At 40.4% G+C, this 17867-nt stretch overlaps 1 protein-coding gene across 1 annotated transcript in view; it reads left to right on the top strand.

Annotated features, from left to right (window-relative positions):
- Positions 1-17068: 17068 nt before the first annotated feature.
- The window catches only part of kif11 (kinesin family member 11), a 35623-nt gene continuing 34824 nt past the window's right edge, over positions 17069-17867 (top strand). The window contains 2 exon segments of the mRNA XM_039783652.1: positions 17069-17241; positions 17463-17572. Coding sequence (XP_039639586.1) covers positions 17499-17572 — 74 coding nt within the window. The 5' untranslated portion in view covers positions 17069-17241; positions 17463-17498.

Below are 17867 nucleotides of genomic sequence, written 5' to 3' on the forward strand. Positions count from 1 at the left end.
CTCTGAATATGGACGAGCGCTTAAATAGGTGAGCTAGCCAGGCGCCCAATGCGTATTTTTGTATTCTTTTTGATTATTGTTTGGGCATTTTTAGGCCTTTATTGACAGGACAACTGAAGACATGAAAGGGGAGAGAGAGGGGGGAATGACACGCAGCAAAGGGACGCAGGTCGGAGTCGAGGAGAAAAACCTCCATACATGGGCGCCCGCTCTACCAACTGAGCTACCCAGGCGCCCTCAATGCATTTTTTTTTTTTTAACAGCCTGCACAAAATAAGAGATCGTGACTGATGAGTTGCTGCTCAGAGGACGGCCCTTTTAGCTTTTAAAAAACGTCAGAGAGTCAGGATTGGTAAAGAATGAGCCCCTTTGAGATGTTTGTAGTGTAAACAGAGCACATTTAAATCTGTTTGCTTTGTTGATGAGCTGATTAGAGAGCGAGGGAAGCTGGAGCCTTCTGCTGCATCACATGAACGCACAGCGAGCAGCAGCGCTGCAGCTCCTCCAGCCTTTTGAACGCCCACAGTTACAAAAATGTTGGTGTGTATTGTCGTTGTGTGGCGAGCCGCCCACCCTGTGGCAGATGGGGGTTTGGCCGGTCCGCGTGCACACACGCACACACACGCGCACACACACACACACTCACACGCGCACACACACACACACACACACACACACAGAAACGCTGCGATGAACAAGCTAAGAAACCAAATGCACACACATAGGAAACACACACACACACACACACACACACACACAAACACAAACACTCCCACACACAGATACACACTTTCACTCACTCTCAAATGTAACTGGCACACAAACACACACACGCAAATACCCACTTTCACTTGGTTTTTCCTCTGTAACAAATATACACACCAACACAAACACACACTTTCTCTGTCAAAATCTGTGGGACAAACACACACAAACCCACCCACACACACACAATCTCCTTTTACCTCTTTCCACACGCGCACACACACACACACACACACACACACACACACACACACACACACACACACACACACAGCTCCGTGGGGACGTTGCCCTGCTTCCACCCTTCGCCCACGCTCCTCAGGGCTGCCGAGGCTCTGGGGGGGTTTCTGGTTTTGTGTTTGGTGGCTCTGGGTGTCAGCCGGGGGTCCGGGCGGCTCGGCAGACCCCACCACGCCGATTAATCATCTGTCATCTGCAGTTTTTGTTAATATGGATCTTTGTCTTCGTCCTCAAACGAACCGTCTGCCGCCCTCTTTTTTTAAAATTTTTTTTTACATCTCTGCAATCCAAAAACAACCAAACCAGCCAGACGGACTCTTTTCTGCCGCTCTCTTTCTCCAAAGTCCGAAAGGCTCGTCGTGCTCATCTGCTGCCTGAGTGAAATGCGCGACCTCCCAGGCCTCACGTTGACAACTCACATGTGTAGCATCAAAAACGACCGGAGCAGTAACAAAACAATAAGTCGCTTTTCTTTCCTTCCTCCCGAATGAAGAACTGGGAAGACTTGTACCTCAAACTTAGAGCGCTGTTCGCACACGATCCTACACGTTTGTCTAACGCTAGCGGCTGCCAGCTGGCTCGCACTAATCCACGTGCACTCCTCGAGACTTTATGAAAGCATTTCTGTAACAAGCAAGTCCAAACAGACGCCTGAGAGGTTTCGGTTACGTTTTTGTTTTTGACTTTCCATTCGTAAGTTTGTTATTTGAAAAGGGGCCGAAAAAAATGTGCGTTCTCAATGTTTCAAACCTGATTTTTTTCCCCACATCCATTTAATCACGTCACCCAGTTTCTCCGCATCGATAAAGTTCTGTTCTTATTTTGCATTTGTGTACACTTTCTTCTACAACAAAGGGCAAAGACTGGACGATCTGTAAAGTTTGAATGAAAACACATCAAATCCATTTCTGACAAAAAGAAATCCCTTTTTTTTTTGCCCAGCAAAAGATGCTCAGACTTTACATAAGGGTGGTTGACGTGACATGGTCTTTTGGAGGTCCCGAGTGTCAAACATAAGTAAAGAAATGTCTAATCTGCAAATAAATGTGGTTATATTGTTCAGAAAACGCTGTTTTATATTAACATAAAGACCATTCATGCCAGTCATATTCCTGTTTTTCACAATTTTCAGCCAAATAAGGAAAAGCTCATATGGCGTGACTGTCCCAAGCCCATTTCATAAAGTTTGATTTTGAAGAAAACCAATAAAAAAACTAATATATTTTCCCCTTATTTAAGTACATATTAATACCACAGATGTCTACGTGTAAGTCTGCTGTTTTAAAAGTCCAGGCATAATATTTTGAATCAGCCCTGAACAAAAAGATTTTGTCCCAAAATCAATATCATATGGTGTGACCCCAAAAACTTCAACGTCAACCACCCATAAACACCATAATCATATGGATTTTTTTTTTTGGCTTGCTGTTTGTGGAACATTGCACGTTAACAGATACTTCGTTTTTTTTTTATCAGAAGACAAATTTGCTGATTTAGCAGCGCGCTCCTCTTACGCTGCTCTCACGATGGACAAATCAAAAGAAAGAATCCAAATCGACGCAGCAGAGGATTTAGAAATACCTTTATCGCACGCATTCTTCCTTGTTGAAAAAAAAGAAATGCCCGACACCCCCTTCCCCTTGACGCTGAATCTTTTTGTCAAAGAAAAGATGCCCAGACTTTAAATACACGCCATAAATCATCTGGGTTTTCTGCTGCCGCTGGCGCCCGGATGGTAGGCGTTTCTTTTCTTCTTCTTTTTCTAGTTTTTAAACGGTGGATGACTCATTTAGGAAGGAAACGCTTCCCGTGGTTCAAGCTGCGGCGCAAGCTTGAGTTCAAACCGAAGGCCTGAAAGTACCTGATCATCCTTTTATAGAAGTAGGTCATGTTAAAGCTGTCGGTGTTTTTTTGATGAAGGGGAACTCTCGGCCTGGTTCAGCCGAACAGACGACTGGGGCGTTTTTTTTTTTTTGAATAGCAAAATAAAAAAACCATAAATCATCCGGATACGCCCCTGTGCTTCATAATACATGTGTTGGTGTCTCTCACATTTCTCATTCTGGGGGCGAGATTCTTCATCAACCTGCAGATGAGCCAGACGTTTGGGAGGTTTTGGGAGGTTTTGGGCATGATATATCGACTCAATATCGTTATCGCAATATCACGTTGCGCGATATTATATCGAAAGGGGTTGCAATATTTCGTTTATTTTGTGGAGCGCTGCGTCCCCGTCCGTTGGGCTGTGGGGCTGAGTTGTGTTTGATTTAGAGCCTGAAACGCTGTAATGGTCACGTTTCATTGGCCAGTTACCGTGCCACGTGCACACGTTAGTGCACGTCAGTGACAAACCCTATGGCGAGAACCACGTGGTGTGTGCATATTTGGACAGAGTGACAGTGTGAGTGAAGAAATAGATAAAGAAAACAAAACGGAACGAATCAGAGAACAGAAAGAAAAGTTGTGTCCTGTTGTCCTTATTTATATATTTTATACTGTCCAACCAGTAAAACATGTAGACATGGTCCTTATTTATATATTTTATACTGTCCAACCAGTAGAACATGTAGACATGGTCCTTATTTATATATTTTATACTGTCCAACCAGTACAACATGTAGACATGGTCCTTATTTATATATTTTATACTGTCCAACCAGTAGAACATGTAGACATGGTCCTTATTTATATATTTTATACTGTCCAACCAGTAGAACATGTAGACATGGTCCTTATTTATATATTTTATACTGTCCAACCAGTAGAACATGTCCTGTTCTGTAGACATGGTCCTTATTTCTATATTTTATACTGTCCAACCAGTAGAACATGTCCTGTTCTGTAGACATGGTCCTTATTTCTATATTTTATACTGTCCAACCAGTAAAACATGTAGACATGGTCCTTATTTATATATTTTATGCTGTCCAACCAGTAGAACATGTCCTGTTCTGTAGACATGGTCCTTATTTCTATATTTTATACTGTCCAACCAGTAGAACATGTCCTGTTCTGTAGACATGGTCCTTATTTCTATATTTTATACTGTCCAACCAGTAAAACATGTAGACATGGTCCTTATTTATATATTTTATACTGTCCAACCAGTAAAACATGTAGACATGGTCCTTATTTATATATTTTATACTGTCCAACCAGTAAAACATGTAGACATGGTCCTTATTTATATATTTTATACTGTCCAACCAGTAAAACATGTAGACATGGTCCTTATTTATATATTTTATACTGTCCAACCAGTAAAACATGTAGACATGGTCTTTATTTATATATTTTATACTGTCCAACCAGTAGAACATGTCCTGTTCTGTAGACATGGTCCTTATTTATATATTTTATACTGTCCAACCAGTAGAACATGTCCTGTTCTGTAGACATGGTCCTTATTTATATATTTTATACTGTCCAACTAGTAGAACATGTCCTGTTCTGTAGACATGGTCCTTATTTATATATTTTATACTGTCCAACCAGTAGAACATGTCCTGTTCTGTAGACATGGTCCTTATTTATATATTGTATACTGTCCAACCAGTAAAACATGTAGACATGGTCCTTATTTATATATTTTATACTGTCCAACCAGTAGAACATGTCCTGTTCTGTAGACATGGTCCTTATTTATATATTGTATACTGTCCAACCAGTAGAACATGTCCTGTTCTGTAGACATGGTCCTTATTTATTTATGTATTCATGTTGGACCAGTCCAATATGACTGTCGTTGAAATAAACCTTGTGTTGTAAGAAAACTTGTTTAATTTGTTTAAAATCTACAGTATTTTGATGCATTTTCCTATAACTTTTGCAATTTTACATATGTTTAAAAATAGCAAAATTAATATCTATATCGCAATATTCATAATCAATATTGAAATATCACATTTTGTCAATATTGTGCAACCCTAGTTTTTGGCGAAAGGTGCTGGGCGATACGCCAAAATCTTCTACCCTGATATAGATAATTTCATATATATATATATATATATATATATATATATATATATATATATATATATATATATATATATATATATATATATATATCTATATATATCATGATCAGGGCTTTAAGTTGACACCCACCGATATGCCAAATGCGGGTCAAAATGAACTTTGTGGGGGCGCATGGGTAGCTCACCTGGTAGAGCGTGCGCCCCATGTACAGAGGTTCAGTCCTCGCCGCAATGGCTGCAGGTTCAATTCTGGGCTGCGGCCCTTTGCTGCTTGTCATTCCATCTCTCTCTCCCCCTTCATGTCTACACTGTCCTATCAAATAAAGGCCTGAATTGCAAAAAAAATAATCTTGAAAAAGAATGGTAATGAATGAAGCGAAACAACTCTGCGGGTCCTATCTTGCACCAAGTTGTCAATTTCCCGTCCAGCGCCGCTGTGCAAATAAGTACACCTGCGCCCATCTATGGCCCATGGGCGTGCTGGTCTTACAGGGAGGTGTGTTCAGGTGCATTCTGGGCGTGCTGGTCTTACAGGGAGGTGTGTTCAGGTGCATTCTGGGCGTGCTGGTCTTACAGGGAGGTGTGTTCAGGTGCATTCTGGGCGTGCTGGTCTTACAGGGAGGTGTGTTCAGGTGCATTCTGGGCGTGCTGGTCTTACAGGGAGGTGTGTCCAGGTGCATTCTGGGAGTATTGCTATCTTGAGGCAGCGTGAAGTGATGCGCCATTGACCATCAAAAACCTGGTCTAAAGTCAATAACGCAGCATTTCATTGTTATTTTAACAGAGCATTAGTAAAATGCTCCTAGGCTCGTGCACAGCGCGCACACTATGCTTGTTACACACACAGGGACGCACAGCAGCACAGCAATGCTCCAAGGTCCAAACGCGCCTGGCTTTTAAAGGGAATGGGAGCTGATCTCTGATTGGTTGTCACCCCAACGAATAATCAAAACTGGCCAGTGCAACCCCCCCAAAAACCTATTATAAATCATTTACATAAATAAAGACATTTCCACTATGAATTGTTGCAAAAAAAAATCACCAAAATGCAGGGAATGAAGTGTTTAAAATGCTCAAAATTTCAATTTTGCTCAAAAGTGGAGATGTCACCCCCCCATGTTAAATCCAAAGTTCCGCCTTTGTGTGCTTGATATTATCAATTGAGACGCCATGATTGCATAACACATTATTATGTCTATATGACTATCTCAATACAGTAAATAATCAAATTGTTATGTCGAGTTTTTGGCGAGGAAACCCTCGCACCGCGAGCCGTCAGTAGAAGCGATCGCATATTCATGGGAAACGTATGGACTGCTGAGTGTGGGATAATAGACAGGCGTGTCGCTGCGCTGAAAGGCTTTAACTCTTTCATCTCTGGGACCCAGAGGGGGTCCGCAGCTCCTCTCCCAGGCCACTCCTATCCTTCCTATCGCTATTAGCTTTCTGAAGGTTTTCAGATCACCTCCACTGATCGTGAAGTCAGAGAAACTAACAAAGAATAGAAATGTGTTGAGCCTTTAAAACTGACTGTTTGCCTGTCAACATCTGTCGAACACACACACACACACACACACACACACACACACACACACACACACACACACACACACACACACACAGACAGACACACACACACACAGACATGAGCACACGCACACACGAGCACGCGCGCGCACACACACACACAAGCACCTGCACACACACACACGAGCACGCGCACACACACAGTCTCTTTTACCGCTACACACACACACACACACACACACACACACACACACACACACACACACACAAACACACAGACCACAGTTACTGTCCGAGTTGACTCGTATCATAATTAGCCCCAGTATTTAGAAGAGTTTTTTTTAATTTTGCTTTTTTCGACCTTTGTGAAGCATTTTTTGATGTTTTTGTCGCTTTTTTCAACATTTCTGAATTTTTTTTCTATGTTTCCAGAAGTTTACTCACTGAGCAGCTTTGTTTGAGAGAGTTTGATATAACAGGCCTGACAGAAAATGGTGTGTATTTTAACTGTAGCTACACACATCATTTCCGTTTTTTATTTACACATTAACACCCACCCCACACACACACACACACACACACACACATACTCATTCTCTCTCATGCATCATAAGTTAAGGTTTGTTTTCAAAAGAGATTTGAGGAATTTCAAAAAGCCAACATCAAATTATCTCTCCACACATCGCTCTAGAAATAATTTTGAGTTTGTTCTGAATATTTTGATTATGAAACACACGGGGATCAGTTATATGCAAATACCTTAAAAAGATGAATTTAAGAAGAAATGTGAAGATGCCCTTAGCCCTCAGAAGGTTAAGAAACTGAAATGTTTAACATTGCTGCTCTCAGAAATAAGAGTCAATCAGAAGAAATGCACTCAATTTGAACTCCTAATTGACACAAAATCTCCAAATTTAGGTTCTTCATCCAACCATCAAATTAGGGATCCAACTGATGATCATTTTAATTAATTTTAAGGGCAGATTACTTGATTCTTTTCTCGATTAATCAAGTCATCTTTTGTCTATAAAGTAAACATCAAAAGGTGGAGCCTGAGCTTGTTTTTTTCTAAAAGCTATTTAGTGGACTTCAACAAATCCTCACATTTAAGAAGCCGGAACCAGAGGATGTTTGTCAGTTTTGCTAGAAAAAAATGGACTAAAATTATTGAAATAGATGCAGAATTTCCCGAGAATCGCCTCATGGACTGATTGTTTTTAGCCTGACAGTAAATCAAATGTCTAGAACAGGGTCTGCAATGCTTTTAGGCCAAGGACCCCTCAGCTGAAAAAGAGACGGAGCAGGGACCCTTTACTAAACATAATGTATATAATTGAGTTGCATATTAAACTGGACCTACAGTAATGTGTAGGGTGGCCTAGAGCCTTTATATACCTTTCTATGGTGCATACAATACTAAGCTATTAACATAATTGTCATAATACATCATGTTTTAACTTTAAAATGCTGAACAGTGAATCCTTGAGCTTAACTCTCTATCTGTAGATGGCTACCTTACCCACAGGCCAGTAAGCCTATCATGAATGTTAATGTAAATAAAAAAAAAAAAAGATTTAGCTTTACATATATGTTGGATTCATGTTAATGTATATTTTCAAACAATTATTTGGTGGCCCACCCCTGCAGCAACTCTGAGGACTAAGGACTAAGGGTCCTGGATCCCCTGTTAAAGATCTCTGGTCTAGAATTTGCAATAAAATGTGACCCCCATACAATGACAGGAACCCTCCTAAAAACTACCGTTAGGCCTTCTGCTGACTCCTGGCTTCTTCACACTCTGAGAACAGAGGGGACGTGTGCAAACAATACAACCTGCTTTCATATTTCACCCAGAACACTCTTATAATAACATTCATTAGCGCATTATCTCCTTTTGAAAATACTCGTTAAATGTTAAACTAACGGCTGCACATTGTGAACGCTGCTCATATTCGTCTGACCTCTGTTTCCCAGATATTTCAGTTGTTATTTGGATATATTTGGATCTTTTTTTTTCATCTTTAATCACACACAAACACATAAATCCTCCCACACTAATTGATTTCAACAGAACGCACGTTGAGGATCAGGAGACGCACTGAAAACAGCTATTTTGCATATATTTAGTTTCTGTTTCTGTATTTGTTTATTCTTGTTAATGTTTAATATGTGTGTCTGTGTATGTATGCAACAATCCCAGAGGCAAATCCCACGTATGGGGAACTTAGTGTGGCCATAAAGTAGGGCTGTGCAATTAATCGAAATGTAATCGCGATTATGATTTTGGCTCCCGACGATCACAAAAACAGAATAATCGAGAAAAACAATTATTTTGCAAAGTAAACTCTTATTTTCTCTCGTGTTCTGAATGAAAAAATTAAGTTTAAATAGGAAAAGTATCAAGGCAAATTTCACAGATTTATGTGTTTTTTTACAGTTGATTTATTTGACTTTTTCCCACTGTTTAAGTTCAATAATTGCAACATCTTTCCAGAAGTTAACGAGTAATCGTGTCAAATTATCGTGATTTCAATATTGACCGAAATAATCGTGATTATGTTTTTTTTCCCATAATCGAGCAGCCCTACCATAAAGTCCTTTCTGATTCACAGGACGACCGATATGAACAGATAATTAAACTCCAGAAGGAAGTTTTTGCGCTCGTGTGTCTCTATTTTCTTTCTTTTTAATGCCGCATCGATATAAATCCATTTCATAAAGCTGCGTATCAGCAAAGTCCCCCTAACTGTGGAGGAAGGATCTCCCTGCTTCTACACCAGCACGTGACAAAGGAAGAAACTCACTTTAAAAGGTGCCGTGAGGGAGAAAATCCTCCGTCAGGGTGTCCTGGCGAGACGGCGTCCAGCGGGCGTCCTCCTGAGAGACGGTACGGACGGGTGGAGAAAGAAAGAGAAAGAGAAAGAGAAAGAGAGAGAGAGAGAGAGAGAGAGAGGAGAGGGATCGGCTTCTTGGGAGTGAATGAAGTCCAAACGTTTGTCGTTTCCTCGCTCCGACAAAAGTTAGCCGCTCTGGATTTCAGGCTCGCCCCCGCTGGAGAGGGTCATCATCAGCCGGGGTCTGAGTGGGCTGCAAATGACAAAAAGACAGAGAGAGAGAGAGAGAGAGAGAGAGAGAGAGAGAGAGAGAGAGAGAGAGAGAGTGTGGGGGGGTAGAAACAATGTGATTGTTCCCACCTCACTTTGCTTCCACCCTCGCAGTTAAAATTGTTATGCTAATGAAGTGGATTTGTTTTTGCCGGACAGCCGATTGGAACGGAGAGAAGTTTCCTGTGACTGGATGTGGAGGCCGGAGGAGTCTGAGGAGCAAAGCTGCTGCTCCCAACCATAGACAGTATATAAGAACCAGCAGAGACAGAGACCAGCGAAGGATACCAGAAGTCTCTTTCCCGGTGCTGGCTGAGCGTTACTGAGCAGCCTCCAGCTGAGCTTGAAGACGTAGATGTGACGTGAGCAACCTGTCTGAAAGTGTGAAGTCTTCTGGTAGCTGTGCCGAGAGAAATCTCAATCATTCCCAATCTTACAGAGACGGAGAGCGTAGGTATATGTAAGGAGATAACATAGGCACAGGCTAATTACTGATCACTAACATGCTAGTTAACATTAGTCATTAAACCTAAACAGATAATGGAAGTCCAAACTGCCTGTGAGCTTCTCCTGTACTATACGGTAACTCCTCTACTGTGTGACAGTAAGTCTCGTGGTTATGACCCAATCGTTAGCCTATTGTTATAAAAGCGTCTGCTACGGAGCCATAACGTGAGCTACAAGGTAATGGAGCCTTTTATACATTGTCGTGTTTCTTTAGAAATAAACAACAGACAAATAGAGTCTTTAAACGCTTCAGATGTAAAGTTATTCGCTGTCAAAGTGGCGTCAGAATGAATGAGAGTCAATGGGATGCTAACGGGAGGTGATGGCTTGTTAGCAACAAAATGGCGCCATAGGAGGTTTGAGTTCTGAAGCGAAGCTTACCCTCCTTGCTCCCAACACAACGATGGTGAGATGCTTTTACGTCCGTTTTGGTGAGCCCAGAGGGGGAGATATGGCATCTTAAAAGTAGCCTACATTTATGGTAGCTAGCTAACGGTAGACGACAGAGAAAGGGGGATATTTTGACAGAGGGGAAATATTTCAGTCGACACGGAACCGAAATGACCAATTCTTGACAAACTGAAAAATGACATCAAGGAAAGGCTCTTTTATAGTTATTTTTAAATTGAAAACTATTTAAATTTAACAATATATTAACATTTTAAAGTACTTAAATATATAATAAGTAAACCAAAGTCCCCTAACATACAACTTCAATCATTTAACAATAAATAACAGTTACACTATTAACAAGTTGGTAGTGGAGTTGTCATGCTAACTAAACCAGCATCCAACTTTAGCAGTTCTTTAGCAGAATAGCGAAATAGAGCCACACTCTCCACCGCTCCGCTTCAGGCATCTTAAATGCACTAAAAGCTAGCTAGGCTAGTCTAGTCTAGTTTAGGCTAGTCTAGTCTAGTTTAGTCTAGTTTAGGCTAGTTTAGTCTAGGCTAGCTAACGATAGACTAGCAGAGCAAGTGTGATGTGTTAACTAGCGATCAGGTGTGTTACTGTGTACGTGTATGTCTGTGTACGTGTGTGTGTTTGTGTGTGTGTGAGTGTGTATGTGTGTGTGTCTGCGTGTGTGTGTGTGTGAGTGATTGAGTGTGTGTGTGTGTGTTTGTGCTTGCGTGCGTGCGTGTGTCTGTGTGTGTGCGTTTGTGCGTGCGTGTGTGCGTGTGTGTGTGTGAGTGATTGAGTGAGTGAGTGAGTGTGTGTGTGTGTTTGTGCTTGCGTGCGTGCGTGTGTGTGTGTCTATGTGTGTGTGTCTATGTGTGTGTGTGTTTGCATGTGTGTGTGTGTGTTTGTGTGGTGTGTGTGAGTGTTATGTGTGTGTGTCTGCGTGTAGGTGAGTGATTGAGTGTGTGTGTTTGTTTGTGCGTACGTGCGTCGTGTGTGTGTTTGCTGCGTGTGTGTGTGTGTGTGTGTGTCTGCGTGTGTGTGTGAGTGATTGAGTGAGTGAGTTAGTGTGTGTGTGTCGTTGGTGTGTGCGTGGGTGTTATGTGTGTTGTGTGTTTGTATGTGTGTGTGTGTTGTGTGTGTGTGTTTTGCATGTGTGTGTGTGTGTGTGTGTGAGTGTGTATGTGTGTGTGTTGCGTGTTGTGTGTGATTGAGTGTGTGTGTGTGTGTTTGTGCTGCTACGTGCGTTGTTGTGTGTTGTGTGTGTGTGTGGTGTGTGAGTGTGTGTATGTTCGTGTGTGTGTTGTGTGTGTGTGTGTTAGTGTGTGTGTTTGTGCTTGTGTGTGTGCGTGTGTGTGTGTGTATGTGTGTGTGTCTATGTGTGTGTGTCTATGTGTGTGTGTGTTTGCATGTGTGTGTGTGAGGAGTGTGTGTGCGTGCATGTGTTTATGTGTGTGTGCATGCATGCGTGTGTGTTATGTGTGTGTGTATGTGTGTGTGTCTGTGTGTGTGTGTATGTGTGTGTGTCCTCGTATTGTGTGTGAGTGATTGATTAGTGAGTGTTGTGTGTTTGTGTTGTGTGTGTGTGCTGTGGTTGCGGTGTGGTGTGTGTATTTTGTTTGTTGAGGTGTTTGTGTGTTTGTGCGCGGCGTGTGTGTGTGTGTGATCACTGTGTCACACACATTTTCATGTGTATGTGTGTGTGTGTGTGTCTATGTGTGTGTGTGTTTGTGTGTGTGTGTGTGTGTGTGTGTATGTGTGTGTGCATGCATGCGTGTGTGTATGTGTGTGTGTGTGCGCTGTATATGTGTGTGTCTGTGTGTATGTGTGTGTGTCTTCGTGTGTGTGTGAGTGATTGAGTGAGTGAGTGTTGTGTGTGTGTGTGTTTGTGCTTGCGTGCGTGTGTATATGTGTGTGTGTCTGCGTGTGTGTGTGTGTGATTGAGTGAGTGTGTGTGTGTGTGTGTGTGTGTGTGTGTGTGATTGAGTGAGTGTGTGTGTGTGTGTGTTAAAGGGCAACCCCCTCTTCCTCCTTGGGGGGCTGAGTGGGCGGACGGTCCTCAGCAGATGGATTGCTGCTCGCCACTGTTCACTTCATAAACCTGAAACAGATAAATAAATGAATAATATTAATATCATATTGTTGGTATGTATTCTTTTTGATTTGAGGGAAATACTGCATTTTAAAAGTGTATTTTATGAAGAAAGAGGTAGTATTTCTATTAAATTTCTTCCATTCTTTCTTTTTATGCATTCATCTGTACAATGTTGGGTCCTTTGTGTGTCTCTGTGTCTTTATAGGAATGAATATCAATTAAAGCAATTCTTATTTTAATGAAAATTCTTTGTTTGAATATTTAAGTGAATGTGGAGAGCAGCAACCAAAGTGTTTGTTTTTAATATTTTAACATTAAAGTTTGTAATTATTAACATATTATGCAATAAGGGAGTTTTGTGCATTTCTATGTATAATGTTGTATAGTTATTCATAAACATTTGTGTGTGTGTGTGTGTCTCTGTGTCTGTATGTGTGTGTGTATGTATATGTGTGAGGGTGTGTGTCTGTATGTGTGTGTGTGTCTGTATGTGTGTGTGCATCTGTGTGTGTGTGTGTGTGTATGTATATGTGTGTGTGTGTGTGTGTCTGTATGTGTGTGTGCATCTGTGTGTGTATGTATATGTGTGAGGGTGTGTGTCTGTATGTGTGTGTGTGTGTGTGTGTCTGTATGTGTGTGTGCATCTGTGTGTGTGTGTGTATGTATGTATATGTGTGTGTGTGTCTGTATGTGTGTGTGTGTGTGTGTGTGTGTGTGTGTGTGTGTGTGTGTGTGTGTGTGTGTGTGTGTGTGTGTGTGTGTGTGTGAATTAGCCTGAATACTTGCATTGATCAGTTCAGTGATGTAACAAACTAAATTAATCTTTAACGTGTGATGTGTGTTGACAACAGGACAAAATTCTGCTTCAACACATGAGAACAGAACATGAATGTCTTTCCCAGACAGCCCGTTCTGCCATTAGGAAATGTTTGGCTGGATGTTTCATATTTTATATAGACACTCCATGGTCCTGCTTCTCTCCTAGAAAGCCTATTTTATCGTAGCATTTCTTTATCTTCGATGCAGGTGCCTTGGAAAATATCACATCAGACTTGAAAAAGAGAGTTCCCGCACTCTTGACTCTTGACGAAGGTGCAGACGGGCCGAAATATACTTCGTTTCTACAATAAATGATCATTATGAAAGCCAAAAACATGTAGAAAAAGTAGTTTTGGACAGTCAGCTTTTTCCTTTGGAGCAGCCCATACATGGAATAGCCTACCACAGAACTAAGGAACATCACATCAAAACATTACTTTTCGCTCGTCGAAATTAAAGACTAAAATGTAGTGGTGAGTTGTCAATTATGTGCAGGTGTAAAGAACCTATCCACATCTAAGAGTAGCTGTTTCAAATCTTATGAAGCAACACGCCTCGACAACGCTAGCGGCGAAAGAGCCCAGCCCTACGGATGCTGAAGGCGCCACGCCACGCAAACAACCAAAGCTAGATTTTACACGGACTGCAGTGCAGCCGGTAAGCCAGGCAGAGCTGACTACATTGATTGCTAGGTATGTTGTCGATGACATGCATCCTCTGTCAACTGTTGATTACAATACATAGGTCTACAAATTATGCTTATTGTGTTTGACTGTTCAGTACTGTTCATATTTACATTTAAAAAGCAGACATAAAAGTAACTTAAAAGTGACTTTCCCTAGTAACTAATTACTGTTGCTATACAGTAATTGGTAAAGTAATTCAATTAGTGTTAAAGGTCCCATGGCATGAAAATTTCACTTTATGAGGGTTTTTTTAACATTAATATGAGTTCCCCCAGCCTGCCTATGGTCCCCCAGTGGCTAGAAATGGTGATAGGTGTAAACCGAGCCCTGGGTATCCTGCTCTGCCTTTGAGAAAATGAAAGCTCAGATGGACCAATCAGGAATCTTATATATAAAAGAGACTTCAGATACAGTATTAGGGGACCACTAAGGTCTATATAAAAGAGACTTCAGATACAGTATTAGGGGACCACTAAGGTCTATATAAAAGAGACTTCAGATACAGTATTAGGGACCACTAAGGTCTATATAAAAGAGACTTCAGATACAGTATTAGGGGACCACTAAGGTCTATATAAAAGAGACTTCAGATACAGTATTAGGGGACCACTAAGGTCTATATAAAAGAGACTTCAGATACAGTATTAGGGGACCACTAAGGTCTATATAAAAGAGACTTCAGATACAGTATTAGGGGACCACTAAGGTCTATATAAAAGAGACTTCAGATACAGTATTAGGGGACCACTAAGGTCTATATAAAAGAGACTACAGATACAGTATTAGGGGACCACTAAGGTCTATATAAAAGAGACTTCAGATACAGTATTAGGGGACCACTAAGGTCTATATAAAAGAGACTTCAGATACAGTATTAGGGGACCACTAAGGTCTATATAAAAGAGACTTCAGATACAGTATTAGGGGACCACTAAGGTCTATATAAAAGAGACTTCAGATACAGTATTAGGGGACCACTAAGGTAAAAAGCAGGTATATAAAAGCATCCAAAGAGCAACATGTCATGGGACCTTTAAAAGAAGTAACTAGTAACTGTAACTAATTACTAATGTTCAGTAACTTGCCCCACACTGGCCACAATCCAGAATAATGTTTTTGTCTTTATCACTACAGTAGTGTCTCTGTGTGTGCTTATGTTGTGTTGATGCGTCCTAATGTGTGTCTATGCACTTTCACCTGTCTACTGTGTATGATACTTGTGTAATGTTTTTCTCATGCCATCAACCTGCCAGTTGTCATAATCTGGAATAGTGGTTGTGTCATTTTACTAGTCTATGTCTATGTCTTTCTTGTTTGTATGTGTATTTGTTGTGTTGTTGTAAGGCAAGGCAAGGCAGCTTTATTTATATAGCACATTTCAGCAACAGGGCAATTCAAAGTGCTTTAGATAAAACATGAAAGAGCAGTTATAAAACAATGTAAACCAATTTAAAAGACAAGAATACATTTTACAGTGCAGTATAAGAATTTAAAGAATTGAGAGATAAAATACGCGAATAAATAACAGTTAAAACAGTTAAACATAAAAGCAGATAAAACAGGTTAATTAAAGAAAGGACCAATATGTCAGACATCTCAAGCAGTTCGGTCCATATCTCTGGTTCATCTCACCAACAATGGGTCCAGATGCTTCACATGGAGGTTTCATTCCCCGTAGTTACAGAAGCTTTAGTCAATTTCAATGCAGTCGTCACCACAAGGCTTAGTTCTTTGTAGGCAAGGCAAGGCAGCTTTATTTGTAGAGCACATTTCAGCAACAGGGCAATTCAAAGTGCTTTACATAAAACATTAAAGAGCAGTTAAAAACAATTTAAAACAATTTAAAAACATTAATAAACAAATTAAAAACATTAAAAGACAAGAATAAAATGTTGTAGCGTATCTAATGTTTTAAGCCATCAACCTGCTATAGGGACAGCATATGAAAATTAGCCTGTATGGCTAAATGTGCGTTGTCCATTTTAAATAAAGAAATCTAAAAAAAATTTAAATAAAAAATCTAACTAAAATTTAAATTAGACGTTAATGTACTTTTATATAATTGCACATAAATAGATTTTTTTTTCTGTTAGATTGACAGTCCATAGACTGTGTGCCATTTTGCAGAGATAATGTAAGGGTCTCCAGGGCTTCTGTAAGAGGTGACTGTTACATTCAATTTAGGAAGACTACATTTGGTCAATCAGCTTTTTCATTTACAGCTGTAGAAAAGTGGAACTTAATTCCACTTCACATTAGAGATTGTGTAAGTCTCAGCTGTTTTAAAATGTCCTTAAAGACTTGGCTGAAGGCAAAACAACTATGTGATCATTGATCTTTCTATAACATGGCATTTATATATTGTTGTATACTAGTTAATACATTATGTAATGCTTGTTATATGTTGTTTGTTGTTAAGTTTCTATCTGTTTTGATAGTATTGTCTACATTGTCCTTTTATCTCCCTTGCCCAGGGACCACAGATGTAAATTAGCTGTATAGCTAACTCTGGTACAGGGTTGAACTGTGCATGGTCCCTGAAAAAATAAACTAATAAACCAAAAAAACAAAAAAGTGGAAAGATTTATATATATTTCTTCAGTTACTAAGCACATTTACTCAAGTGCTGTACTTCTGCACTGTAGTATAACTACTTTTACTGAAGTAAATGATCTGCATACGTCTTTTTTGATAAGAATATTTAAGATAAACAACGTTGTTACCTGCCTTCTGCGTCCATTTTAATGTCGTGTAAATCCCGTTTTCAGTGCAATGTCGCCACCGAGTGGAAACCTGGTGGAAACCATAGACAGTATATAAACATACTACAATAACCTCCCGTGATGCTCCGCGCCGAAGCCATCACGTGTGTCCTACTGACCAATGGCGTCGTTTGTTTAGCCGTTACCCCCCTCTTATTGGTTCGGCAAAATTTAAAAGTACTGTTTGAAATATTTATTGTCGGTGAGCGCCAGAGAGGCTAAACTGTGAGGGCTGGACGGAGACTACGTTGTTGGAGGAGGCAGGAGACGATAAACATATAATTTACAAATCTTATTATCTAGTGGTGGAAGCGATAAGAGGATAATTCGTAAAGGGAGAGGAAGATACAGCGTGATTCGGTAAGTTGGGGGTAACGTCAACGCCAATTTAAATGTAAGCTAACGCTAGCTAACAAGCTCACAGCATTTCTCTTAGCTAAGCTATATCTCTCAAGGTTAAATTATAACGTTAACGACCGGCATTTGTGGTGTTCGACAGCAGCTGTTGTTTTATTTAATATCGTCTCGGTATTGTTGGTTTGTGTATGTTTTTAATATAAAGTGTGTAACGTCACTTATAGACCCATTTTTGCGGAGGAGAACATCTTTCTGCAGCCATGTCTTCACACAACCTGATCGGATTGAAACGGGACGAAAAGGGGAGAAACATCCAGGTCGTTGTGAGATGCAGGTACGGACAGAAACTCTCATAACGGTACTAAAAAGTACAAACTCATAAGCTAGTATACATTGATCGGTAATACTGTGCAATATCTATACTGTGCAATATCATTACTCTCATTGTCCAATATCTATTGCTCATTGGATATGATCACCACTATTGGGCAATATTCAAATAATGTGCAATAACCCACACTGTACATAAAACCATATTTTTATTTATTTTATGTGTGTGTATATAGCGTCTCAGAACTGTGCACCTTACTTCCCTTTTTTGCACTACTTATTTTATTATGTTAATTTAT

This window comes from Perca fluviatilis, chromosome 19, assembly GCF_010015445.1.
Source record: "Perca fluviatilis chromosome 19, GENO_Pfluv_1.0, whole genome shotgun sequence".
NCBI classification, from domain to species: domain Eukaryota; kingdom Metazoa; phylum Chordata; class Actinopteri; order Perciformes; family Percidae; genus Perca; species Perca fluviatilis.